Source organism: Drosophila nasuta, chromosome 3 (genome assembly GCF_023558535.2).
Source record: "Drosophila nasuta strain 15112-1781.00 chromosome 3, ASM2355853v1, whole genome shotgun sequence".
Classification (NCBI taxonomy): domain Eukaryota; kingdom Metazoa; phylum Arthropoda; class Insecta; order Diptera; family Drosophilidae; genus Drosophila; species Drosophila nasuta.
This window is the reverse complement of record NC_083457.1, coordinates 19570237-19598035: the sequence shown is the minus strand read 5'-3', so window position 1 is coordinate 19598035 and position 27799 is coordinate 19570237. Positions and strand designations below refer to the sequence as shown.

Here is a 27799-nt window from a genome sequence, read left to right as displayed (position 1 = left end):
ATATTTCAGTATTTTCTCTGAATTTGAATGATATATTTTGTACTCTACAATATATTTTGAATGAACCGATATATCATTCGGTATATCTAATACAACCTTTATTATATTTTAGTCTTTTTTAGCCTTCAGTTATATTTTTTGATACATTCTTTTGAAATGCTTTGGTTTATAATTTGGTATATTTTTAACTATTAGATATATGTTGAATGAAATAGTATCGATATATTTAGTGCAGACTTTTATTATATTTTAGAATTTGTTCGGTATATTTTAAGAAAAATAAACAATTCTTTGTATTTTTTGTATGGCCAGAGAGTATCTTACAGTAGAGCACACTCGTCTGTAGCTTTGTTACGTATTTCGAAGCAAAACATGACATTGTTTGCACATTTGTAACCAATAAGTTACATATTATTTAAAATATATGCTGAAAAGAATTACTTGAAATCCCTTAAAATTACTCTACGTTAATTGTAACACACATCTATTCTGAAGTTATTTTTATCCGTCGTGGACAGCAATGTCCACTCAATGACGCGAAAACATTTTCAAGAGTAGTTTATTTAAATCTTGTATTTTCGTAGCCCGCAAATATCAATTGCAATATATATCAATTTAGTCATCTTACCGCAATGAATAATCATTACCTTTAAACCCATTCTGTTGCCCACGACTCGCATTGAAACATCACAGATGTTGGCCCAAAACTGTACAACTTAATTTACCCAATCCCGAAGGCACCATAAAAGGTGCCTATTTATTCGCACACTGGCATAAATCGTGCACACAGCGCACATAAAAATTAAGAAATTAGCCCAGTGGACAGGCAGCAAAGCGAGTTGCAAGTAAACCTAAATTACGAGTATAGTACGGACTGCTGAACTGACTCTTTCACTGAGTCAGACTTGGGAATCGATGTTGTGGTCTTAATGGTTGACAGCGTAAAGTATTCATGGCATACCCCCCTGAAAAAAACAAACCACATCGTATCCTCATTATTAGCAACAACTTCATCATGATCATCGTCCGCTAGTAATGACTAAATTTTCAGTGTGGGCGGCTTGGCCGAGACGCGACCAAGACCAAGTCGAAAACGAAGACGAAGAAGCTGCCCAGCATACGAAATGAAGCCGGCTTGTGAATGAATTTCCAGCCAGAGTCAAAAGAGAAATAAGTCAGTTCAATGTTGGAGAATTTGGACTACTTCCTGATACCCTCGGATTAATGTAAAGACAATGTAAAAAAAAAAAAGACATTTGTGATGGACTTTTAATGTACTTTTAATTTGATTGAACTTTCTTATAAGTACTGCAGTTCATATCTATTTATAAATAGTACGTATAAGGTTTTAAACTGTGAACAAAAAAAAGTGTGATACATACTACCTAATTTGAATAAAAACAAAGTACTAAGTAAAGTAAAAGTTTTGATATGGAGTAACAATCCTTCACTTTATGTTTCCATCATTCATTGTCAGTTCGCCCAAAATTATAATACCCATTTACCATTTAACTAGTGGGTATAATAAAATGAAAACTTGTTGTCCAATCTGTGTGTACAATGTTGCACACACGAGGGAGATTTGGTTGAAGCTGCAACGGGTAGGCGGTAGTTGCAGCTGCAGCTAATGAAGTTAACGGTGCAATAGCCACAGCAACAGCGAATGCAGCCAAAACAACATCAACAGAAATCTCAACAACAAATTACCGTAAAGTGCAAAAATATAATTATGCTAAACACGTGCAGCGTCTGTTCAATCTAATTGCCTGACACGACCAAAATGACAACTGCGAAAATTGAAAAACATACAGCATGAAACCGAAAGAAATTGTACGATCAATGCTTTGCAAATTGAATACTCTACATTTTATGCTATACATTATTTGAAATATTAAAATATGTACATAGAGATATGCAAAATTAAATTATATGCGAGAAACCTAAAGTTGAGTGTGCTCAAGTCATGTAGAAACAAAAGTAAAAACAATAACATTGTAGACTCGGAAAATTTACCCGAAATTTCAGTAATATGAAGCATATTTGGTATATCGGTACTTGTTTAAGCTTATAAAATACGACAATGAATCATATACCATTTGAAACTGAAATAACTAAAAGAATAGGCAATAAAATTTTAAAAGTTTTGATTTTAAAAGAATGGTCATTAACTATTGCATTCTATTGTGTGAAAGGTAAACATTTTAGTTTTTCATTTGTTTTAAAAAGCGAGCACAATTTGAAAATTTTTAAAACATTTTTCACATATAAGCAAATGTTGAATTGTGATAGTCGTCATGGAAGCGAAATATACACTAAGTCTAGCTATTATATTTCCAGTCCAGTTATTATATTTGGATCCACCAAAATGTCTTGAATACCTTCTATTAAAAAATATATTTAAACAATTAAAACATATTTTTAGTTCCTTAGTTAACCAAATTTTGTTTTTAAAATGTTACACACTATTAGTTTTTTTCCAGACATGTCAAAGACTAACACAAATTAGATCTACTTGAAATGTTGTCAAAATAATAACTTTATCACGAAGCCAGTCAGACTAACAAAGCCTTATCGCTTTAATTATTTTTTCGAAGAAATTAAAGACATCAACATTTCTCTAAGCTAATGTTTAATTACATGTCTCAAAAGCCAAATTGTATAGTGAAATTAATAGGGTCTCGACTTTAATAGTACACACAGCTATTTTTGCTTAATTACAGATCTCTTCCGTGAGTTTTCTTCGCCTTGTCTTCTCATTTCACTTTGATTTCCTTTAAAGTGCTCCCTGTGGAACGATTCACTGTGGTCCAATTTATGGCATTTTCTACGCATTTGATTACCCAATTAATGCAAGACTGTTCTCCTCGCTCTTACTGTAACTTTATTATGATTACCTTTGCGTCATCATAAATTTCACACATAAAGCTTAATAAAAAAAATAATATTAAAACTATAAAATGCGTGTGGCTAATAAGGCCAATCTTAGAAATTAGCTTGTTGAAGTTGAAGTCTTGGCATTTACATTTCGCACTTAATTGCTTCAATTAACGCCAGCAAACTGGCCACGCCCACGCCCCAAAAAATAAGAGTGTCAACTCATATCCGCTGTCATAAATTGGCCCAAAAAAAAAATGTATCTACATCAATATGCGCCAAATATTTAAGCCAGAAACCGGCTTTAGCTTTCAAGCTTAATTAAAAATCACAAGTGTTCAAATATTTGAAATTGCAAATGTTATATTTTTGTTTGGGGGGCGTTAACGACGCAACATAAGTGACAGCCAAGTCTCAAAAAGCATTTGCATAAGGCAGCTGAATTTTCCACATGTGGGCAACGTGTCTGGACAATGGAAAGTGCGTTGAAAATGCAATTGCAACAACAGCAAAGCATCGTAAATTGCTGTGAGACGCCGCTGCGACAAATTTGCAAAGTCAAAGATATTTCTTAAAAGGTGGGTGTTGCCATAGAGCAAACAAGACCAAAGAGCCAGAGTTAAAGTCAACTCGATGCGATGTCTGTGCGGGCGTCGAGTTGACCCACATCCGATTCAGTGGCATGTGGGCTTAAGCCACGATTTTATAGCTAAATAAAAAACCCACGAATGACAGATATACGAGTACTTACCATTTTCCTCAATGAAGGCGCGTTGACTCCGCAAAACAAGCGACCTGCAAATGCAAAAAAGCGAGAGAAATGTGGTTATGATAATGGCAAATATGTAAAGAGAACTAAAAATATAAAAGGGTAACAAATTAACTTCTTAAAATTACATTGTAAAAGAGTGACATTGTTACATTTATTTTTAACAAATTTGATTAGTTTTGTCCTATTTCGCACAATTAAAGTATCACATCTAGCAACGATCATTGCAAGTGGCGCTTCGTTATCGTTTCCTTAACTTTTCCGTTCTGTTATCGATTTTTTTTAATTTAACGACTAGTTCGTATTTCCTAATGAGTACTGAATTGAAGTGTTGAGTATTTCGTAACAAACAAACAAAGTTTAAGTGCTGTGTAGTGTATAAAAATTAACAGATAATAAAAGTGACAGCTCCATAACAAAAAAAGATATTTAAGAACTAAATCCTCTATACTTTTTATACTTTTACTGCAATTGTCAAATATAAAACAAACAAAAAAAATATATATGAAAATATATTAATTTAATAAAAGAATTTGGCTATATTTAATAAGAAATATGTGCTTATAAATGAATGATTTATAAGGATCAAATTAAAATAAAATTAATATTGACTCCAGCTAATGGTATAAGAATATTTTAAACTTAATCGAAGCATTCTCATAAAGAATTATTTTATGTATAAAAAGTAACGGATGATAAATGAAGCAACTCTATAACAAAAGAAAAGTATTTAGGAACTTAATTCATTATTCTATTAGCAGAAAGCTTAAAAATCCTCATATATTAGAAAAATATAAAATATAATAAAATAGTAAAAGTATAGTTCAGTATTTAATAAGAAAAATATCCTCATATATGTACTATTAAATTAAAATAAAATGAATATTGACTCAAGCTAATGGTAAAGGAATATTTTAGGCTTAATCAAAACATTCTCATAAAGGAATCTTCAGTTTTCTTGACTGTTACAAAATTTGTGCAATAGTTGTGCGAACTTTGGGTAGAGTATCAGCAGCGCCGAAATACTAATTGGCCGAGGAGCCGATAATATCAACTTGTCCAAAAATAACGATCATCTTAAAGATGTTGTGTGCATAAATTTAGAATAAAATACAGCATGTATATAGTATATATAGTATATGAGACATATGTATATACGTATGTATGTAGTATTTCTTGGTCCACGCTTTACCGATTTCTTGACAAAGTTGTTGCAGATGCATGAAAATATTTATGTGTAAGCATAACGATTCGTGTATCATAATCATAAACACACATATTAATTTGGTCTGCACTCCAAAAATAAGCGACGCCGCCGCTCGTTTCACATGGATGCAACTCTGCAGACGCAGACGATCAACTCGAGAGGGGCAAGACTCGAGAGGGGGGCAAGGGGTTCAAAAATAATAGTATTAGAAGGCAAGCAGAAGGCGAAGAGGAAGAGGAGATGGAGAGGAGGGTTTGTCATGCATGCGACACGGAAAACCGCATAAATCAGTTGACGCATAAATTTTCATTTTACATAAATTTTGGAATCGAAAGAAACGCAACATGAAAAATATGGCAGCAAATTGCAAGACAGCTTTCAATATGATTTGTTTATTTTATTTTAAATCAGCCACAATGTTGTTGCCTGTTGTTGTTATTGTTGTTGTTGTTGTGCGTGGAAAACATGACAAGCAATTAATCTAATAAGATGGGAAAATGCACGGACCGTTGGCAGAGTTTCTCCATCATCGCCATTTTTGGGACTAATTGCATCAGGTTAAGGACTCCGAATCAAATTTGAAATAAATTCGAAAAACAAAACTAAAAAACAAATCATAAATAATTGCAGCTTCCGTTGCGTGCAAGTAAAACAAATGAAAATGAGAAATGAAAATGAGAAATGCGCCACGCGTGTACGATTTTCCGGGAAAACATTGTCACTACGAAAGGGGCGAGAGGAAGCAGGCAAGGAGGCTAAGTTCACTAATGAGTGCAGTGCAGTGCCTGGGACCCTTGTGCTTTATGGCATGGCAAACAGATTATTGTGGATTTTGTGGCGCGCATAGTTTCAAAGATGTTTCAAAATACCGACGACAACAACAGAACAGAAATGAACAGAGTGGAGGCAACAACAATGACAACAAAAGGGGCCGCGACTAGAACTCAAAATGCTGACAGCTTGATATATTTTATTATAATTTTCCTGTGACAACGCAAGTGTGTGGAGCTAAGCACACTAAAGTATCTCTGCAGCTGAGATACTTTTGTATCTGCGTATCTGCGTGCACCTTTTGGTATCCACGCAACAAACTGCGTCGCGCATATTTGTCGCATTCTGCGTTGCGAGTGCCATCGGCAACTCGAATGCATTGATTTATTTATAAATCTGATAAATAAGTTCTATTTGAACAGTTGTCAATAGCAAAACAAACACTTGGACACACGGCGCGTTTTGCTGGCGTTTCCCTCTCGCGGGTCTTTCTAGCGTTTTTAATCGCATACAAATTCATTTAATTTTATGCTTGATTGCTTAATGAGTTTTTGAAACTCTTTCAATCTGCATAAATCTCAAATATATTGAAACAAACGATATATCACTTTGTTTTCGGCTTAAGGTTTAAAAATAAACAAACAGGTTTTTGCCTATTAATGCTTTTTGCCAATTAATTTGAGGCAATTTGTCGATATGTATGAATTATTTATTTATTATTTGCAAAAGTTTTTACTTTTCTTTGTTCGACACTCGACACTTGGCACTTGGCACCGCTTTCGCACCTCTGAAACACCTACACAACTTTACACTGGGTGTAATCTGTGATCAGCTTCACAACTGCGCCCAATTAATTAACATTTTCAACACTCTTTGAGGCAACTCTATGAGAGATCAGCTATCGGGTTGCTTGGTTTGCTTATCTTTACCTCCAAAATCGCTTAACGGCTTCCTGTTCCGTGGGTGTCAGGTGTGTTATCTTTTGGGCAAACTTTGACTCATCGTAGCTGAGCAAATCGCCGGGTAGACCACTTCCATTTCCATTTGCCCCGATTCTACCGATTCCGATATCACTGAGACTCACACTCATGCTGCATACGTAATTTCCGAATGGCTTTATTAGCTGACACTAGGCAGTGTGTTTAATTAATTGGCATATGCTATATTTAGCCAAATGGCAATTCTGATATTTGATTGGCAACGAAACTTCACGCCATTATCGATTCGTTTGGGACTTGAGAAATACTTTTTTCTGTTTCTTGTTACATTTGGCTGAGTCAGCCCCACTTCACTTGGCCAAAACCAAACTAAAAATTTATACTCTTTTTTGTTATTTATTTGTTACTTATTCACCGACTGACTGCACTCGATTGAACGGAACGGAACCGAACGAAACGTGAACGCTCCGCGCTCGAAAATCGCTCGAATCGAACTGAACAGAGAAAAACTTTACCAGTTCCCGCTGAACTTTATGCTCTGTAAATGTGCATTTGTGTGCGAGAGTGTGAGTGTGTGTATGTAAGTGTGAGGTATACGCTATACGTGTGTGTTTGTTTTTGTTTTTGTTTTCATTTGTTGTTTGCTGACGGCCACAAAAGAGCGCCAATGAAATCTCAGACAGAACAAAAAAACAGACAATACCAAGAGCTATTTTTTTTATTTTTTTCGGCCTTAAGCAAAGCTCAGAAATGAGAGAGCTATCGATACGATAATTAATAAATACAAGCGTCCAACACAACACAATCGACAGCAACAGCAACAGCAGCAAACCAGTTGCCAGTTTGTTAGGCGGCATCGTAACTTGTTGGAACACCCAAACAAGCGTCATGCCCGATAAGCGATAGCTTACAGCTCGACTCGAGCGTAGTATCTATTGGATTGTTGTTTGTGCAGCACACACACACACACATATATTGATAGACTAATGTGTGAGTGTGTGAGAACTGCGATTAATTTAGCTGGGAACAGCAGCGGCTGCAACCCCTTGAAAAAAATGATTGATGTAGCCAAAAAGGTGTCGCCGTCTACCGGAGTGAGCTTTGATGTTACGAGCAATGCATTGCTACGATCAATAGTTAATTAATAAACAAAAAAAATGTAGAAATGTAATTACGAGCATTAGAATTTTTATTAGCAAAGTCATTAGAGAACAGCTCGCGCCCAACACTTGACCACAGAACACAAACAAGCTACGCAAAGGTTCAATAATCGAGTGCAGCTGCCCACATTGTGAACAAGCTCCACACAGAAATTCTGTTGTTGCCCCAAAATAACAACAACACACACTCTATGCGGCGATAAGATAACTCCTAAACACTTCACGTCATTACAATGTGTCAAACTGCATGTCATGCAGTCTGTCCGTACTATGCACTCGATGTCTGTTTGTTCCGACATGCACAGAAACAACAATAACGAGAGCGCAATTGAGGTTTACACGATGTTCGAGAGACCAAAATACGTTCAGCGCGACATGAAAGTGGGCGAATGCACTAAAAACAAATGAATATAGGTTATATGCGACGTGGATCTAAAAATAATTAATAGCCACAGCAGCTAATATAAAAAAATGGATTCAAATTCGAACACTCTCCGATTTGACAAGCTGAAGTACTGAGTCTAAACTGACAGCAGAAGTTAGAATGATGAGTTCATAAAGTATATTTCAAGAGAATAATAGAAAATAATACAATCAAAACTTGGTAAATGTAATAGAGAATTTGCTAACAATACTAATCGGCTTTGGAATAAAACCCAAATGGGTTCAAAAACATAACATTTTTCTTATCAAATTAAATTTCACTTTGGAAACTCACATTTCCAAAGTTTGTATGATTATTAGTTCGACATTTAAGCTTAGCATAAATTAATTTAAAATCAATGTTGATGTGACTATCTCAATGCTTCCCAAGTAAAAAGCTATAATCGAGTTTGCTCGACTGTGAAATACACGCTACCCATTTTGAATAAGAGCTGTATAATTCTTTAAATATGACAAAAAAGTGTACCGCAAAAATACTAAGTATTACCAAAGGCTTGGTATATTGATATACATTGATATACTACATTCTAAATATACCAGAGAGTAGAAAAGATACCATATAAAATAATAAGTAGGCGTTTCTACCCATATAAAATAATTTCTTAAATAATAAATATAACTTCTACATTTTTAATCTGCTCGCGACTAGAAATCATAAGACTTTAGTTACCAAAATTGGCGAATATAGCTTCAAAATTACGCTTGTTGCTTAATTTTTGTAGACTTAAGTGGGAGTAAGTGGGCAAACTTTATCTCTTATACTCTCTGAAGTCTAGGTGTTCATATAGACGGTGTTCATATATCATCTCGACTATTGGCGCTGGTCAAGAATATACATATTTTTTATAAAATGTATTATACTGGATTATTAAATTAAATAAAATAAGTAAATAGTCGGAATAAATTTACAGATTGTTAATATAAAATTGCAAATTTTGAAAAGGCTCTTATTTTTTTGGTCAAACTTGTTAGGATTAGAAACCAATGTAAAACTGGAGATTGTATCGATATTTTACTCTAGAATATCTTACCGTGAAATAAGAAGCTTAATATACAAAATTAATGAAAATCTTACTTTACAAATTTGTCGTGATATGCTTGAAAATTTAATTTTATATTAAGATCATGGAAAAAGTATTAGTCATAATACAATATATTCATAATTCGAACGACATTCAAAGCATCTTTGTTCTCTCGAAACACTACAATAAAAATATTAAATATCGATCTACCCGTTAATACAAAAACAATAGAAAACAGTATTCGATGACACCATCAGCAGCACGTTGTTAAAAAGTCAGTTAATGAAATAGTTAATTGAATTGCAAGTCAAATTAAATGTTTGCCTGCAGCAGTAATTATCAATAGTTCATTATGTGGAAATAGTATTTACACAATTGCCGCCTTATAAGTAGGAGACTATTTCCAGTTGATAGCTGATTACCATACGACGATGATGATGATGATGCAAGCGTGTGTTGAACTCCAACTAGCTCAAGTGACAAGCCATGAAATAATATTTTAATTTCATTATTAGAGACAGAAGCGTGCACTATCTGGCAAGCCGATTGATTTATGTATTTGTTTATAAATTATGTAAATGTGTTTCTAAAGAAGCACGTATAAAAATATTGAATAATATTTAGTCGGTTCGGCAAACTGTTAACGAGCTAGCCACAAAAATTTCATGCCTCATGACTTTTGGCAGTGATATTTATTCTATTTGGTATAAATTGTCACGGCCCTCGAGGCCAAGGCGTAGATACAAATTAGCCTCAACTTATTGGAGCTGAGAACTGAGCCGGTTTGAGCCGTCTCATATCGTATTTTTGGTATCAATGATTTCATAAACAAGTTTTGCCTGCGGACTTCACGGCTTTTAATTATGCGTTAGACAAAAAATAATTCTGCACATACTCGTAGATATCTCTCATTGCCCAAAGATACGTACATAAAAGTTTAAATGAATGCCTGCAATTATTTATGCGTCACACCCAATCGATTTCTATCCTAGGATAGCCTCCCAAGAGTCGGTGCCCGAGGCGTCTCTAATCTACAATTTACAATCTACAATGTCCAATCTCAGTGTTCGAGTTGAGATCAATGAAAATGTTTTATTGATGTGTTGTAGCTAATGTAATTTTGTATTGTTTAAATTATTGCCGCCTTGGTTGGAAATCATTATTTTTTATGTGCCAGCTTGACCGCCGGCGTTGCTCAGTTGATCGTTTACTCAACTGCTCAGTTGTTTTTGTTTTTTTAACGATTGTCATTTGTATTTTATATTTTTTCACGTTTATTACAAGTTGTTTTTTTCAGAGACCCCGCTGAGTGTCGGTAGTAAGTGAATAAGAGAGTTTTTAACAGAACTGCTGTGGTGATCTCTGCCACTTAGCAGTATTTCCGGATTGTCTTCTATACAAATACTTAGCATATAATAAACTCACTCTCTATCAATTAAACAACTTGGGATTACCTGCAGCTCAAACGAACTAAGAAGACAACTGATTAATTTCTTAGGAATCATATGAATAAACCTTGACTCTTTCTCTCCCTTATCATCAATTACTTAATAAGTAAGAGTATTCTGCAGTCGGGTAATCCTCACTGCGGTAATCTGCTTTGCGAGACAGAATCTTGTGCTGAGTAAATATATGTATATGAGTAAGTACTCTAAATATATGTACATAAACATATTCAAGGCAGTTGATGATATTATTTTGTTTACTTCATTAATAAACGCACTGAATAATCTAGGCCAACTCGACTAATGAATACCCTGCAAGTCGAATTAATATTCCAAATTCTAAGAAACTTATCATCTAAGAGTATATTATGCTACAGAGTATTTTCAAATTGTATAAGTTTTCTCCCTCTTTGTATTCTATTTTTTGACAAATTACGTCTTATCTTCGAAGCAGCAGCTTTTGTTGAGCTATTTATTATTATGCACACGGCAGATAAGATGACAGTCAGAGAATTCCAGCAGCAACCGAAGCATCTTCAAATCAGAGCAAATCATAAAAACCAAGACCCAAGATGAACAACAAAATATTCACATGTGCAGCTTTACTTTTGGCACTCACTGTGGCCGAGTCTAACGCCAATTTGTGGGACGATATTACCGATAAATTTGTAAGTCTGATGAATATTAATTGCAATTTAAAAAAAACTTTAAGTTTTCGATGTGTTTTGTTTTTTACAGGACGACATGGTTGATTACATAAAAGACTTATTCTCTTAGACAAATTACAAACAGTGCCAAACATTAACGAAAACAAATTAAAAACATGTAAACAATAAACAAATAAAGTGAACTACAATCGTTTATGGACTGCTATATCTTCAGGAAGATCAAAAGAGATTTGAGTGCTGCTCTTACTAATTGACAACAAATTGACACGCTGTGTTTTTTTGTCAAGTGAAGTTTAATGAATCTGTTTACAAGAGTATCCAATCGTTGACACTGCGCAGATAATTGCTTTTTCCTGTTTAAGTATTTAATTTGATTGAGTTCTCTAAAGAAAGTTGTGTATTTTTTAAAGAAATGCTTGCCAGCCTTTTTTGATAGTTTACAAACAGCCGCAAGAGGCAAGACAAGTGTGAAAGACATTCCCATTCCCATTTCCATTTTTAGTGACGTCCCGTTTTTTTGGGGTCATTTCAATCAGCACCTGTCACACGGTGCCTGCGTTGGCGTGTGAAGAATATCGTGCTGTCGAGTTATGTCTAGACTCTACACTCTCCACTGTACACTCTGTAGACGACGTCGGAGCGGTTTACAGAGTTGATGAAAATTAATTAAAAGAAATTGCTTCTGCCGCGAGGCGTCGGCTGTTGAAAATGTTTCCTAGAACAACATTCGACACTTTCGCTCGTTGGTTTTCTTTCCATAGTTTGCATGCCACCACCACGATCGATAAACGATAAACGAACGATCGTAGCCCGTTGCAATCATAATTTATGCGATTCGGCGCACTTTATGACAGGCTAACAAATTTCCTGCTGCCGCCCCATGTGGTCAGCAAAAAACGGCGGCCAGCGAGATACAAGATACAAGATACAAACGCCAAAGGCGCTTGCCATCAAGGCCGGCAAAAAACCAAAAACGCTCTTTACAGAATGGCGCACAAAACAACAAAAAAAAAAAAAAGAAAAACAAAATACATTATGCCTGCCAAATGCCACGAGGCGCATAATCGAAAACAGAATACACTGAAGCCTGACGTCTGACGCCGTTTGTTCGGCTCGTAAATTATGATATAGTCGTTGGCTGACTGCTCTGAGGAGGCGGGGAGGGGTGAGCCTAGGCATAAATATAGTATTCAAGCGAGATTGCAATCGGCGGCTGGACATGACGCAGCCTGGCGCTGGCAAAGGTGAGCAACAAACTCGAGCTATTATCATCCCAGTCATGATCAACGCTTGACCTGCCCACCCACAGTCGTTGGACTCTATTTTTTTTGCCAGCTCAGCTTAACTGAGATCTGTTGAGCTCAACTCAGGCCGTAATTTGTCAGCTATCTCAATGTCCGATCGCACGTATCTCGGATTGTAAATCGGAGACAAGTTCCCGCACATTGCATCATTGCACAAGCATTTTGCTAAGTAGTGGCTGATTACAGCTAACAACAACAAAGCCGACAGCTGAATGTTACTCGCGTATATATGTACTCGTATGTATATGAAAAACCCAGTCGACATTTGGCTAACGCTTTGTGCCTCGGGGCGTATGCGCAATTTGCATCTGCCAATGTTGTTGATGCGATGACGCCGCATCCCAATTGCATTTGTTCGCTATTTCCTTTCGCTTTTTTTAACTCTACACACATCTCTACACATCTGTATACCCATTGCCAGCTGATTTATAGGGTATATCAAACATGTGCAAGTGGTTAGCAAATCAATTAAAGTGGAAGAACTTTGATTGAGATAATTCTGACAGCAAATGTCATTTGGGCATAATTGATCGACTCAAAGTGTAGTTATAAATATTTTTGGGGTCTTTGATGTTTACGTCCAAACTACTAAAATTTAAGTTTTACTGAAATTTGGCAATAAAAACTGGCAATAAATCTGTTAGAGTAGTTTATGTCAATATTTTTAGAGCTCTCTTTAAAACTACTCTACTACTTATTTTATTGAAGTTCATTTTTTTTTGAAGTACCTCAGTAGTTCAATTCGAAGAGAACGAACTATTTGTTCATAAAGTTCATTTAGTTTGCTCGTTCATTTAATTCCAAAGGTGCTTTTCTTCAGTAGTCAGTATTTTTGAACTCAGCTAACTTCGAGTTCATTAAGTTCGTTTACCATTCATTATTTTTCGAATTTTGATAATTATCATTATCTACAATTTATACTTTTAAAACTTACATATTGTTTGAAAATAGAGTAATTTTCGCTTAAAATTTATACCAAAATAATATGTCATCAAAGAACATGCTAAGGCAAGCTGACTAAAATTGAATCCAGTGTTAATGAGACTCAAAAGTACTAAACAAACGAACGACTTAAAAGAATGAACGATCTATGAAACGACGCAAGAAAGAGATTCAACTGATCTAAAAAACTAATGATTTAAACGAACGAAAATTGTACTAAAATCTACTGAACTATGTGAATGACCTCAGTTTGTGATTGAGTTTAGTTTGCGTTCAATTAGTTCGTTGCTATTCCATTGTTTTTCTTATAAGAAAATTCATATTATTTCAATTCAATATTTATTTTAAATTTTACTTATTGTTTTAAGAATTTGATTGGCTTAATTTTGGACTAAAAATGAATATTAACATATTATATTATATGTCATCAAACGTCATGCTGATAGAAACTGACTACAATTTAATCGAATGAGAGTGGCACTCAAGCAAACTAAACGAACAAAGGACCTAAATGAACGATCTGAACTGTAAACTATTCATTCGTTCAGTTCAGTGAATCGTTCATTCAAACTAGTTCTGAAAGATACGTCAGCTCTATTGTGAATAATACTGGGTATGCCAGAGGTTGGGTATGCCAATTGAGCGTACAATACGCTTCGCTTTGCCCGTTTTGCCGCCAATTAATAAACATTTACGCTATTGCATTGATTACCCGCCAGCGATAAGTTGAAGCGACTTTTAAGACCTGGGCGTATTGAGTTTCGTAATTGAATTTCAAATTTCAAATGCACGCTGGAGAAAGTAAGTCGCAGATTTCATTGAAAGGCCAAAGCAGACATCGACATTGCCTACAACAATAACAACAACAACAGCGACTAATGCAAAAAATGCTCATTGTTGGCTTTTAATTTATTTTTTGTGCTTTCTGCCCACTTTTTATGAGCCAGTCGTGAGCGCATAAACAGAAACGAAAACACGAAAAATAACTTGAAACAATTTCCGAGTTTGAAATTGATGATTTGTTGCTGCGCAATTGTCCACAACTCGGCTCCAAGTTTGTCAAGCAGGTGGAACACTTCTAAAAACGACAAAAATATATGCAAATATTTGGAGGCCAAGCCGGATTGGTGACGACTTGTAAACAATTCTAACGCCAGTCGGCTTTACTCATAAGAGAAATAGTTTCGCTTTGAAATTGGCTTTGGCTGTGGGGATCTGAGATCGTATTTGTGTCATATGCAAACGAGGCACCCCGAGAGAACTTCAACACGAAACTGAAATTTGATAGCCCAAAAATAGCAACTATGTGATGTGTAAATAATGAGTTGCGATCGTCTTGAATACTGTTGACAGTTCACAGTAAGCCCACAAAAAAACTGAAAACTCGTTTCAAGCAGTGGCGTAGGACAAAGGGATTATGTCGGTGTATCAAATATCTAGACAATTTACAATCCAAATTATATGGAACAATCCTACTGATCGACACTTGAAATAGGCGTATATCATTTTCAAAAACCCTTTAACGGATACTCTTGGCACTCTATTGTTGGCCGACAGCATCCATAAACATCAAAGTGCAGACAGGTACTTGAATATAATCATCGGTCACTTGACCGCAACCAAAAAAAAAGCCGCAGGCAAAACTATGAAACAATTTCTGTTCAACACTTAAGATCACGCCTGCAAATTTCAATTGGCCTAAAGCATTATAATTATGCCATTACGATTACGAACGTATAGTACAATGGGCCAAACCAAGCAAGCAACCTTCAATGGGACTTCGCTGAAGTGGCAACATTTGCCGTTTGCCGTTGTACAAATTATAATTGGACATTAAGCTGATGCCGGAGTGGCATTCCGACACATCCAGACAATAGACAATGAGTCAACAAGCAACAAGTAGCTAACACAATTGGCAACAACGGAAGTTGTCTCCAAGGCTACTCATTTCATTCATCCAAAAACTCGTCTTCAATTACCGAGCGAGTACTTTGCAAAAATTGTGCTGTGAAATCGTATTAGCGTAAAACCAAAAATATCGCATAACAACTGTTGCATACGAAATGAGTTTCGATATGAATATATAATCGCCATCTTTTCAGATTTACCCGCATCAGCAGCTGCCCACAAAAATCTGAAACTGCCACTTAGCAATTTTCCCACAATGTATCAGAATTCAGCAAGTGCTGCATCCATTTAAACTCAAATCCATTTCGCATCTTATAAATATACAAAATGCAATCAGCCAGTTAAATGGAAAAATGAAATTATATATTATATTCGGGACTTTGCAATGCTCTTAAATTTGAATAATTCTGAAGATGAGAATGACTTCTTAAAATTCATCTTTACTATTTAAAGCTTTTAAATATTAAAATAATTGAATAAAGTGTAATTACTTTACAGTTTATATAACTCAAAGGATTTTTCAATTTTATTATTTCCGCGTATAGTCATAATCTAATAAAAATGAAACACTGTAATAAGTTCGTATTGTATGCAGAACTTTTAAATCATCTATCTAATTTGTTAAAATTCAATTCTCGCAACTTTTATATAACGATTTGTAAATTTATTTGTTGTTTGTATATACAAAAAAAAAAGCATTCATATTGTACTAAGAACTTTTAAATCTTCTAGCTTATTTGTTAAAATTTAATTATTCCAAATTTTATATAACCACAACGATTATTTATTTATTCTTTGTTTATATAATGAACACTTACACTGAAAAATTCTTTTAAAACAGCAACTAAAAGAACATAAATACTATGCAAGAATTTTTAATCTTCTAATTTATTTGTTTAAATTTAATTATTTAAAATTGTATATAACTCAAATTTCAAATTTATTCTTTGTTTTTATAATAAACACATCGACTCCGAACAATACTCTTTAAAAAGAACAAATTGTATATTACATAAAATTAAAACTTATTCTTTTTTTTTATATAATAAACACATTGACTCTGAAAAATACTCTTTGAAAAGAACAACTGCAACAGTTTCGGTTGGCAACTGCATAAATCAAAAGCTCCGATTACCGGAGCGAAACTGCAAAGCAAGGGAAAACGTATTCTTCAACAATGAAACTGATGATGGAACCGGCTTTGGCATAATAACAGAGCCCAGACCCAAAACCAAGCATCGACATCATCGTCAGGGAAGAAGGGAGAACCAAGAACATCTTGCAGCGTGACTGGATAAAATGCCACACAGAGCCCGAAAGACGGAGATCAAAACTTCGAGAGCCAATGGGGCAGAAGGCATTGGCGAGACATCTTCCCAAGTTTTCAATCGTCGCCGGTCGGCGCCGGCGAAATTCAAACAAATCGCTCAAACAATGCTACAACGAATACAGATGAAAACAAAACACGACAAACAAAGCTCGAAGAGGGAGAGAACACAAGAAATAATAACAAAAATAATGCTTTCAAAGCACTTTTTTGACACGACTTGTGCAACTTAGTTTCTATTGTTGTTTGACTACGAATTTCGTTTGCTGAGATATTATGCGTTTAAGCTTGGTTAAGATTTCACATAATTGATTAGAAAAACGTGTGCATTTATGTAAATACGTCTAAGCTTAAGTGTGCGAAGAATGGTATTTGAAAATGCATTAGCATTTTATAATGCGATAATTAATGTATTTACCTATATAACCCAGAATTCAAAAACATTTGGCAACTACTCGTGAAAATAGCACAAAAATCCAGGCATAAAATATAGAAATAATTATTGAATAGTAGTCTACATTCAATTAAATTGCATAACAAAATAAATTAAAAGAAATAAATTAAATTAAAACACGCTATCCTTAATAATAAATCATCAATTTTGTAAAAACATTTAAAATTACATTAAAAAAATCTTTAAAAATTTTTATTTATTTCCATAAAGTGAACTACTAAGACTCTTACAATCTTAAGTTGATAAAGTTGATAAAAGTGTACCATAATATTATATATCATGCTTCTCGAAAAATATAAATAAATAATTTAGTATAAAATAATACAAATTTTTATGTTTTCAATTAAGGAAAATCACAAATTAAAGACATAATTAACACACTCGTAACTTAAAAGTAAATGAAAAAATAATCACTTTATGTACATTACTATAATCCAAAAAGTCACCAATATAAAATAATAAAATTGTAAAGTGTACAAAAATATTATATACAATTTGGTGTAACATAGTATAATTTTAATGTTAAGTTAAACCTTATATTTAATGGATAAGACTCAAAAAATTACCAGTATAAAATAATTAAATTGTCTTACAATAATATGACATGCTTCAAAAAATAGCAAATAAACATTTTTGTTAAATATGGTAACCAATTAAAGTAAAGTTTAAAATAACAGACCTTAACATAACTTAAAAACAAAACAAAAATGTATAATTTTGCCGTTATGTTGTGAATTACTTAAACTCATTTCACATATAATTGTTTTTAATTTGTAGTATTTTTTGTTTGATTCAGTATTTTTGTTTTCCAATTAGAACATAATTAGCTGGAGGAAATCCTTGGGTTTTTCGCCAAGTGTAATTTATGACGGAAAATTTGAAAAAAACGTTTTTCTCTGAACATTGTAATGGACTACTGTGCTTGTACTATGACTTGGCTTTGGTGTTCATATTTTGGCTAATGACTGACACTAACAAAAAAAAAAAAAAAAAATGAGTGGCCACAAAAACAGCTAAAAAAGTGGTTGCAGCAAATGTTGTTGTTGTGGCTGTTGTTGTGTTAACTTGACTGGCGCACAAATTTGTTCACATTATGTTTAATGTAGTTTTTTTTTTCTTCTGGTCTGTGTGTGTTTATTTAAGTTTATTATTATGGCCTTTTTGCACTGTCGGACATTTATAGCTGCGGCTTGCTTGTTTATTATTTTGTGTTTGTTTATTTTGTTAGCCAAGTTCACATCAAGCAATACTCCTGCTCGAGGGTCAGCAATCGCTGTTGCTGTTGTTGTTCTCATTGTTGTTTCTTAATACAGTTGTTCAGAGGCGTGGCAAATGGCCTGTGAATGGTTTGATGGATATCCGAACAACCAAGCAAACCAGACAGACAATCAGACAGAAAAGCTGCTGCTGCTGCTGCATTGCTCAACCACTTTAAGCCTATTAAAAGCTGAGCGACACGCTGGCAATGTGCAACACCAGCCACTTCGTTTATAAAAGATACTTTTTGAAAACTATGCCACATAACAAAGCTCATGAAAAAGAAGAAAAAAATGCTCTTTTACTTGCAATGTGCGATCGACAAATTGCCAAATAACCGAGTACAAAAACCAATACCCCAACACATTGCTAAAGTCCGAAGCTGAAGCTGAAGCTGAAGCCAAAGCCACAGATCATCAAAGTAGCCGCCGCCATTGAATAGGAAGAAAAGTGAGTGACAGTGGGCAACAGCATACAAAAAAGTGATTTACTCCATACAATATACCAAATTAGTATACCTATAAAATACTAAAGTATATCACAATCGACTGTAGATTTTCAAGTTAAATAGATTTAAGAAACAGAAAATAAAAATTTGCTAAATTTCTCTACATTTATAATACAATTTTTAAACATTTTTGTAAATTTAACATTAATTTGAATTCGAAAGCAAGATAAACAAATCAGCATTCGACATTATCAAAATTAATTAACCATTGCAAATCAAGTATTATAGATAAAGAATAATTTACTATTCAGCGAAAAATCTTCCCAGGCATTTTGTATGTTACAATCAGTTAAGAATGATAAATATTCCGCAGCAAAACTAATCTATTGACCATCCCAAATTATATAATGGTGTTCAAGTTATAAAATATACGTCTGTTAAAAAAAAAACAAATTTAAATCAAAATCAGCAACATTTATTGACCATTGCAAATCAACAAATGACATAATGAATCACATAGCATTCTGTGAATTATCTTAGATATTGAATAATTCAAGAAAAATATATGGAAATAAAGAAAAATTTCTCATTAAATCTAATCTATAGTCCAGTAAATATTATAGATAAAAAATCATTAGTATTCGGGAAAAGATTTAAGATATTGAATAATTTAAGAAAAATGTAAGGCAATGATGAATAATATATGTCAAAGCTAATCTATTGTCCAGCCCAAATTTTATAATGGAATTCAAGTTTTAAGATATATGTTCAATCAAAATACAAACTTTATTTGAATTTGAAATAAAATTAAATAAATCACTATACGAAATTGATTGACCATTGCAAATCGACAAATGGCAAATAGTATAGATAACAAAAATCATTAGTATTCAGTGAAAGATCTAAGATATTAAATAATTTATGAAAAATGTAAGGAAATAATGAAATATTTCGCATCAAAACTAATCTATTGTCCAGCCCAAAATTATATAATTGTATTCAAGTCTTCTACTGTTAATTTATAGTCAACTTCCAGATAAAGCGATAAAGAATTTTTTTTATAGAATTTGAAATATTTGCTGACATTTTCTGGCAACGATAAGCATCGCAAAATAATTCAAATCTTTGTATTCTAAGAAGATATCCAAAGAATTTGTTATGCTGTGGGTTGCTTGCAAAATTCATGAGTTTTATGGGCACATTAAGTGCGAAGTTAACCCATTGTGACCCCTTGTCTGCCATTGGCACGCGATCCATGCCCCCGTCAAGCACCTTTTGGCTTGAAATTGTTTGCGTGCCGCATTTTGCTTATTATTTTGATGCTGTTGTTGCTGATTTATACCGTCGGCTACTTAAGCAAACATGCAACATTTGCCTCGCCAGCTAAAGTATCTGTGAGATACGCGGCAGCCGGGCTTATTACAATGCAATCAGCGCAGGAAGCTGTCGATACGTTTGTGTGTGTGTGTGTGTGTGTTTGTGAATGATACTTAATGCTGGTTTTGACCATAAGGCGCAGTTGGTCCAAACCGCCTTCAAAACTATGCGCGGCATTTGTGTCAAACACGCGACCCAGTCGCAAGCCATCCTTAGCTTGCCCGGCAAACAATTGTTGACAGCTAAGCGGCAATAAACAACAACCAGTTGCAAGTTGGCTGCCCGCTGTTGTCGCTGTTGCTGCTGTTGCATGTTGCCAAAACCGTCGCTTGCTATTGCACCAAATTGGCAACTGGCTTAGAAAGTCACCAACCAACCAACCAACAGTTGCTGAAAGAAAGTCAAATGCCAAGCAGCTACTTACATGTTGCTGTTGCTGTTGCTGTTGCTGCTGTGTTGCTGTTGCTGTGACTGTCGATGTTGCTGTTTGCTGATGCTGCAATTGTTGCTGGGGTGCGCTTTAATTAGCAGCTGCAGGGCAAGGTCTTTGCAACATTGGACATTGCATCTTTAGTTTGACTGATTGGCGAACTTTAGTTAGACAGCTTGACGACGTTGTCGTTGCTGTTGCTGATGTTTTTGCCTATCGGCAACTTTTGTTTCTTTTGATATCTTCGATTGCACTTCTCGACGTGCTCTTGTCGTTAGCTTGTCGTCGTCGTCGTTGCTGTTGTTGTTGTTTGTTGCCAGTTGCCAGTTGCATGTTAATTAAGCGCGCCTTGACTGCATTTGCCTCCACATTCTGCTGCTGAGTTGCCGTAGTTCACTGCAATGTATAAATGTTGTGGTTATTTGCTGCTCATGTTTCGTTATGCTGAGCAGGCAGCATTTGTTTTATGTCAGCTTGATGAGCAGTTCAAGTATCTATTAGATAAATTACTTTAAGCTATGAACTTCATGACTCGCAAGACGTGAGCATGAATATCATAAAGTCAAACATCTGACAGTTATATAAAATATATGCACGAAACTATATTCAAAATGATACTTTGCTTTAAATAAATAATATACGTTTATGATCCCTTTAAATTAATATTTTGTTAAAAAGAACATGTATGTTTATTCAAATTTCAAATTAAGCATAAAACTTTATTTATGTATGTACGAAAATATTTCAAGATTTCTTCGACATTAAAATTTACATATATTCAAACTAAAATATTCTAATTTTGGAAGCTTGTCTAATTGGCAAGTTTATGTTCTCTATAGAATTCAGTGGGATCTCACAAATATAGTAAATAAACTTGACAAAATCTTTTTCAAATATCATCTATCGCAAAATACGTATACATAACATTGTAAATTCTATTTGAAAATCGGAATTCTAAAAAAAATGACCTTGTTAAGCTTTGTTAACAATTTCACAATTAGAACAATTATGGTAGGAATTTTGTTGAGGCTGCGATTAGCAAAGATTTAAACACTACAAGGTTTTCAATCATTAGTTGGCCAGGCAAATGCAACCCACACAAAGAATCAAGTATTATTATTTTTTTTTGTTTTGTATAATTTCTGCGTTGGTGTCTAAGTCAGGTATTTCTTTTAAGCCAAATTCAATGTCTGATAGCAATTAAAGAGAATCAACAAAATTCCCCATCGAAACCAAACTAAGCAAAAAATTTATTGGTTTGTGATTTTGGCTTTACGGTCAAGTCATAAAGATCGAAAAGGCACATGATATACTCGTAAAACACAACACTTGAGAATGGCGTGGGTTTGCTTTTAGTGCAGAACTCAATGAGGCAGTTTGAAGCGGTTTCCAGCTTCAGCTCTACGAGGAGAAGCTTGGCATTAACGCATTACGGAGCATCTTCCACGAATCCACTGCAAAAATTTCCACTAGTCATTGCAGGTGTCTGTCGACTGTGGCTCCAAGAATTTTCATGACTGAGATGAGTTATCAGACTTCTAATGCATTTTTAATGATTTAATTCTCATCTTTGAATTTTCTTTTAATTGAACTTTATTCTCGATTGTTATGTGCATTACAATTAAATATTGGTTGTGTGTTTTTTGAGGTTTGTTTTTACGCATCGACGCACCTGTTTCACTGTTGGCTGCTCTTAAAAGCACAACAAAAGCAGCTGCCGCAAATTAGAAGCGCCAAAACGTTTTACAACAAATGCACAACAGACACAGTTTCTGTTGCATTTTTTTCCCACACACACGAATCACAACAAACCGAAACCGAAATCGTAATCGAAACGGAAACCGAACTCCGAGAACCGAAAAACGAAATCCGAAATCCGAGAAAACAAGCGAAATTTGATGTTGCAAGCGACGCGCACGAATCGAAACTGTTGCAGCCAGGCGACGAGAAGCTGCAGCTAGCTGATGCTGTTGATCTCACAGACACACTCCCTCGCTCTCCTACACACACACACACACACGCACGCAAACACTTCAAGTGTTCTCAACTCTCTCAATCTCTCTCGCGCTCTCACTCTCTCGCAAACTCCACGAAAAAAAGTTCTGACTCGTAAAAACAATAAACAAAACGCGTCGCGCTTTGCGTTCTGTTTTGTTTGCCGTTGTTGTTAGCTGGCCGCGCTGCCCACAACTGAGCGCCAGGTGCGACACTCAACAGAGCCGCAGTCGCAGCTTGGGCGCTTGCTGTCAGCGTAGAAAGCAGCGACGCGGCCGTCGCTGTCTGCTGAGCGCAGTCGTAGTCGGAACAGTTGTTGTAGTTGGCTTCAATGGGTTAACTCGACGCTGTTGTTGTTGTTTGTTATTGCTTATTACCCGTTTTGCTGTGCATGCTCCGTTGTGTTTCGCACGGCGAGCACGACTGCCTACACTTGGAGAAATTACTGCAGGAAATAAGTTTTAAACTGTGGACAAACTGTTGCTACATCGAAATACACTTTCAATTTGATATTATTACTAACAATTACTTATAATAACTTTTATTGAGTGCTTCACTTTTTCTTCCGCTTTCTCAATTAAATTTAATTTTATTTATTAGATTGAAATACATTTATTTAATACTTGACATCGACAACATAAATTAGACCTCATTGTGAATTGCAAAATTAACTTCAGTAATAAATTCAAATCAACATTAGGAATATATCAAAAAATTCTTAAAAGTCCATAAAGTAAATTTAAAACTCGTTAACAGCATATTGTATTATTTTTACGTTCTTAGCTTTGTCAACTATAAATTTCATCCATAAACATTAGTTCACGCCAACTTTCAAATGAAACTTCATTTCGCAGAATTTCGAATCGGGTTTATTCCCTGTTTTCATTAATCGTTAAGCTTTAATCACAAATAAAACTAGATTAAAATCACATTAATTCAGTGAAAACAATGAAGAACAAGTTATGCTTGTAAATGTTAAAAACCAAGGCGTCTAAAGAGCAGTTAGCAGCCAATCATAGCATTCAACATTTACATGTGTAATAAAAACAAGTCCTAGAACGGGACAGACCTCAAACCTATAAAAGTGAGTACCTGATTAAAATTAAAAAAAAAGAGACACACCGTTCGTTCTTTGCGTTCATCACTGACAAAAGTAGCAGAAACATGGAGATACGGTGAGTAGAACTACGCATTTATTGTTTTGGGTGTCATGCTGAGCATTAATGTTCATGAAAGATAAGAGAAGCGGTATGTCGACAGCATTGATTGTTTATGTTGGCTAACAAGGATCATATACGAGTTATATTCTTAATTTTATTTAGGAATTACTTAATGGACTAATCAATATTCATTACTTAACAAAAATTCATTTTGTAAATACAAGTATTGTAGCTCCTCTTCATAATCCGGGACTTTAAATATTGATTACTGTTGCAAATTTTAAATGAAATGAAATCAATCACATAAAACAGAAATGAGTTACCCTTTTACGACGATCTAACAAGATTTTTTAATTTCAGACGTTCAAAATTTTTATCAATTATCAATTATTATTTTTTACAAACTTATAAAAAAAACATAAGGATTTTTCGTCTGACAATATTGTATTCCATAAATATTATCATCCTTCATTTTGTCTTGGGACCCCTGCCTCTAAGAAATACAATTTGATATTTACTGAAACTAAATCCGAGAATTGGTAAAAAAAGAGTTGAAATCTTAGGGGTTTCTACTTGTCATTACAAATTTTCTTACTTCTTTCCCTAACTCTCTCTCTGACATACCTATGCAAATGAGTTTATTTACATTCAGGTAGACGAAGTCCTAGGGTTCCTTTCCTTTTATCGCACGTAGTGCTGTGCGTGCCAAGCTTGGCATCTTTAAGGGATAGGAGAGCTGTTCGTCAAAACAAACAAAACGGCTAAAGAGAATGAACCGGAGGCTGAGTAATGTGACATTGGACCATGTGAATGGCCATTATATGAATGAATATGTGCTCTCGCGGCACAGATAGCAATACGTGTTTCTTTTGCAGGACTGAGACTGACTTGCCCAGTGCTGTCCCATAAATTTTACCGAGTTGATTGTGTTTGACTTTAAGGCACTTTGTGGCATAAATCACAGGACTGCAAGCAATGCCAAAGACTCCAGAGACTAGAGACTGACTGACCCGCGGGTTAATTGCTGACAATTTCCAGAGGCAGGCAGCCAAAAAAAAAGTGCAAAAAAAGTACAGAAAACAAAAATGCAAGAAGAAAAGGAAGACGGCTTAGAGAGACGTCTTAGCCAGGTTTAAGTTTGCTCACTACACCGATTTTAATCTTTATTTATAGGCTTCGCATGCGTGTACGAGTGTGAATTTCTGTATGTTTGTATGTGTGTGTGTGTGTGTGTAAGTGTGCGTGTCCAATGACTTTTGGGTTGCAACTACCATTTGGCATTGGCACGGTAACAAGACAAGAAAACGCAGACAGACAGAGCCAGATCATCAATAAGCAGCTGCCGGCTGCGCATGCGTTTCATTCCCATTCCCATTCCCCGTTCCAATCCCAGTTCCAGTTCCAATCTTCCAATCGCCCATTAACGAGCACAAGGAGCAGGCCAAATGCGATTTGCAACTCGTTGTTGCTGTGTTGTTGTGCTTGTTGTTGTTAGTGTTTGCCATTGGCAAGCTAACGAAGTTGACAACTTGATGACATTTGATCTCTTGGCTTGCGCAAAAACAACACTGTGTCTAGGAGCCAAAGCCAAAACCGCAAATGACAGCGATGATCAGATGAGACGATCCGCCGCGAAGCAACTCGACGATCAGGCGATCGGTCAAGTTGGTTTCATTTCGATCTAGGCACGCATGGAAAAAAATAGGAATAAGATGAATAGGCTTAAACTCAAAGGAATGCATCAAGTTAAAGACTGTTAATAGAAGTGCAATAAAATCTATTAAATGGTAATTTAAAGTATATCTTTCGATAAATAAATGCTTATTTGCAACTGAAAAAGCAGTATTAATAATAACGAACATTTACGAGGGCAGTCCGATAAGTACTTAACCTCACCGCCCGATGGCGTCACTATTGCAAGAGAAATCGTGTATCGTGTAGTACATTCTCGTAGACAGCTACTGTCGAAATTTCAGCCGAATCGGACTCGTAGTTACCCCGGTACCCATAGGGTAGAAGGGTATTATAACTTTGTGCCGGCAGGAAATGTATGTAACGAGGTAGAACGAGGCATCTCCGACCCTATAAAGTATATATATTCTTGATCAGCATCAAATGCCGAGACAATCTAGCCATGTCCGTCTGTGTAGCTATCCGTCTGTCCGTATAAAATACTGGATCTCAGAGACTTTATGAGATAGAACTATAATTTTTTCGACAGCATTTGTTATGTTTGCACGCAGATCAAGTTTGTTTAAAATTTTTGCCACGCCCAATTCCGCCCCCGCAAATCAAAAAAATCTATTAATAAACGTAATTTTAAAACTAGAGTATATTGGTGTATACAATATTATGATTCCTGAAAATTTGGTTGCGATCAGATACAAATTGTGGAAGTTATTAAAGAAATACTTTTGTATGGGCAAAAACTCCTACTTACTAAGGGTCTTAGTTGCTTTGGCCGACAATCTGGTATATTGTGCCGTCTATGGTATATTTACAATGTGATACTATATCGATTTGTAGTATTTTCGGTATATTTTGAAAATAAGACCGCGATATTTAGCTTTTATTCAAAATGAGTAGCGGGTATCTCACAGTCGAGCACACTCGAATGTAGCTTTCTTACTTGTTTTAAAACTTAATTATTGTTTTATACATTTTATTAGATTTATTTTGGACTGACAATGTTATCAACAAATTATACAATATGTCATCAAACGTCATGCTGATAGAAACTGACTAATTAAATTAAATTTAAATTAAAGATTGAGCCATCTGAACTCGTTCAGTTCAGTGAATCGTTCGTTCGAACTAGTTTTGCTTTGACTGCGTGTGGAGAGCAATATCGGTCTGTGATTCGATTCTTGTTTTTGGAGAGGAAATCGCGCAGCGAAATCAAAGAGCGGTTAGATGCTGTGGCGTCACAATCGCATGATAACTTTATTATCGTGTAGTACATTCTCGTAGACGGCTACTGTCGAAATTTCAGCCGAATCGGTCTGGTAGTTTTGTTTTGACTGCGTGTGGGATCGGACGTGTGTCCGCGGATTTTAGAGAAATTAAGAAAGAGCAATACCGGTCTGTGAATCGATTCTTGTTTTTGGAAGGGAAATCAAAGAGCGCTGGAATGCTGTGTACGGTGACTCTAGTCCTTCGATGGCGACCGTCAAATCTTGGTTTAACGAGTTTCAACGTGGTCAGTATTTGATGAGCCTACCTATGAACGGCTACCACGGAGGATAACGTGAAAAAAATCCACTATCTCGTATTAGCAGATAGATAGCTGAGACAGTAGGCATCATTTAGACCCGTGTGACTTCTTTTTGTTTCCAATTTTGAAAAAGTTACTCGCTGGACAGAAATTTGCGTCGAATGAAGAGGTCATCGCCGTCACAGAGGCCTATTTTGCAGACCTCGCTGGTCAAGTTTATCGAGCTAAATGGAGATTATGTTGAGAAATAAATCGCCACTTTTCCAAAATTTTCGTTTTTCTTTTCACATTATCGGACCACCCTCGACTATAACATTCATAAAATTAAATTTACAATTTAGCTGACCAATACTCGTATCAGAATTAAGTTTATTAATTTTGATTACTTTATTTATTATTTATTTAATTTATTTTATTTATTGTTCATTTTATTGAACTTACATTATTTATTGTAAATATTTTATTAAATTTTATTTTTTTTTGTTATTTTATTTCATTTCATTTATATTACTTTACTTTATTTTATTTACAACAAAACAGTATTTGTACTACATCGACACGTAAACTCAATAAAATATATTTTATAAAATCATTAAGGCAAAAAATCAAAAACAAGTATGCGAAATAACGAGTGTAATAATAACATAATAAAAAATTAAAATACATATATTAAGGTCTTAAATTA

At 34.9% G+C, this 27799-nt stretch overlaps 1 protein-coding gene and 1 long non-coding RNA gene across 3 annotated transcripts in view; one reads left to right on the top strand and one right to left on the bottom strand.

The window, feature by feature from the left end:
• Positions 1-22866, bottom strand: part of LOC132788375 (KN motif and ankyrin repeat domain-containing protein 1) — a 36784-nt gene extending 13918 nt beyond the window's left edge. Inside the window, exons 1-3 of one of the 2 annotated variants that reach the window (XM_060795791.1) lie at positions 22418-22866; positions 20740-21141; positions 3626-3669 (exon numbers count right to left, since the gene is read on the bottom strand). In XM_060795791.1, coding sequence (XP_060651774.1) covers positions 3626-3669; positions 20740-20741 — 46 coding nt within the window. In that variant the 5' untranslated portion in view covers positions 20742-21141; positions 22418-22866. Of the gene's footprint in view, positions 1-3625; positions 3670-6550; positions 6964-20739; positions 21142-22417 lie in introns of those variants that run through there. The other variant, XM_060795789.1, reaches the window with a different exon arrangement.
• On the top strand, positions 10813-11491 carry LOC132788417 (uncharacterized). Its single transcript, XR_009632627.1, has 3 exons — positions 10813-10827; positions 11085-11298; positions 11369-11491. It is a non-coding gene; the product is annotated as an uncharacterized LOC132788417 (long non-coding RNA).
• Positions 22867-27799: the final 4933 nt, after the last annotated feature.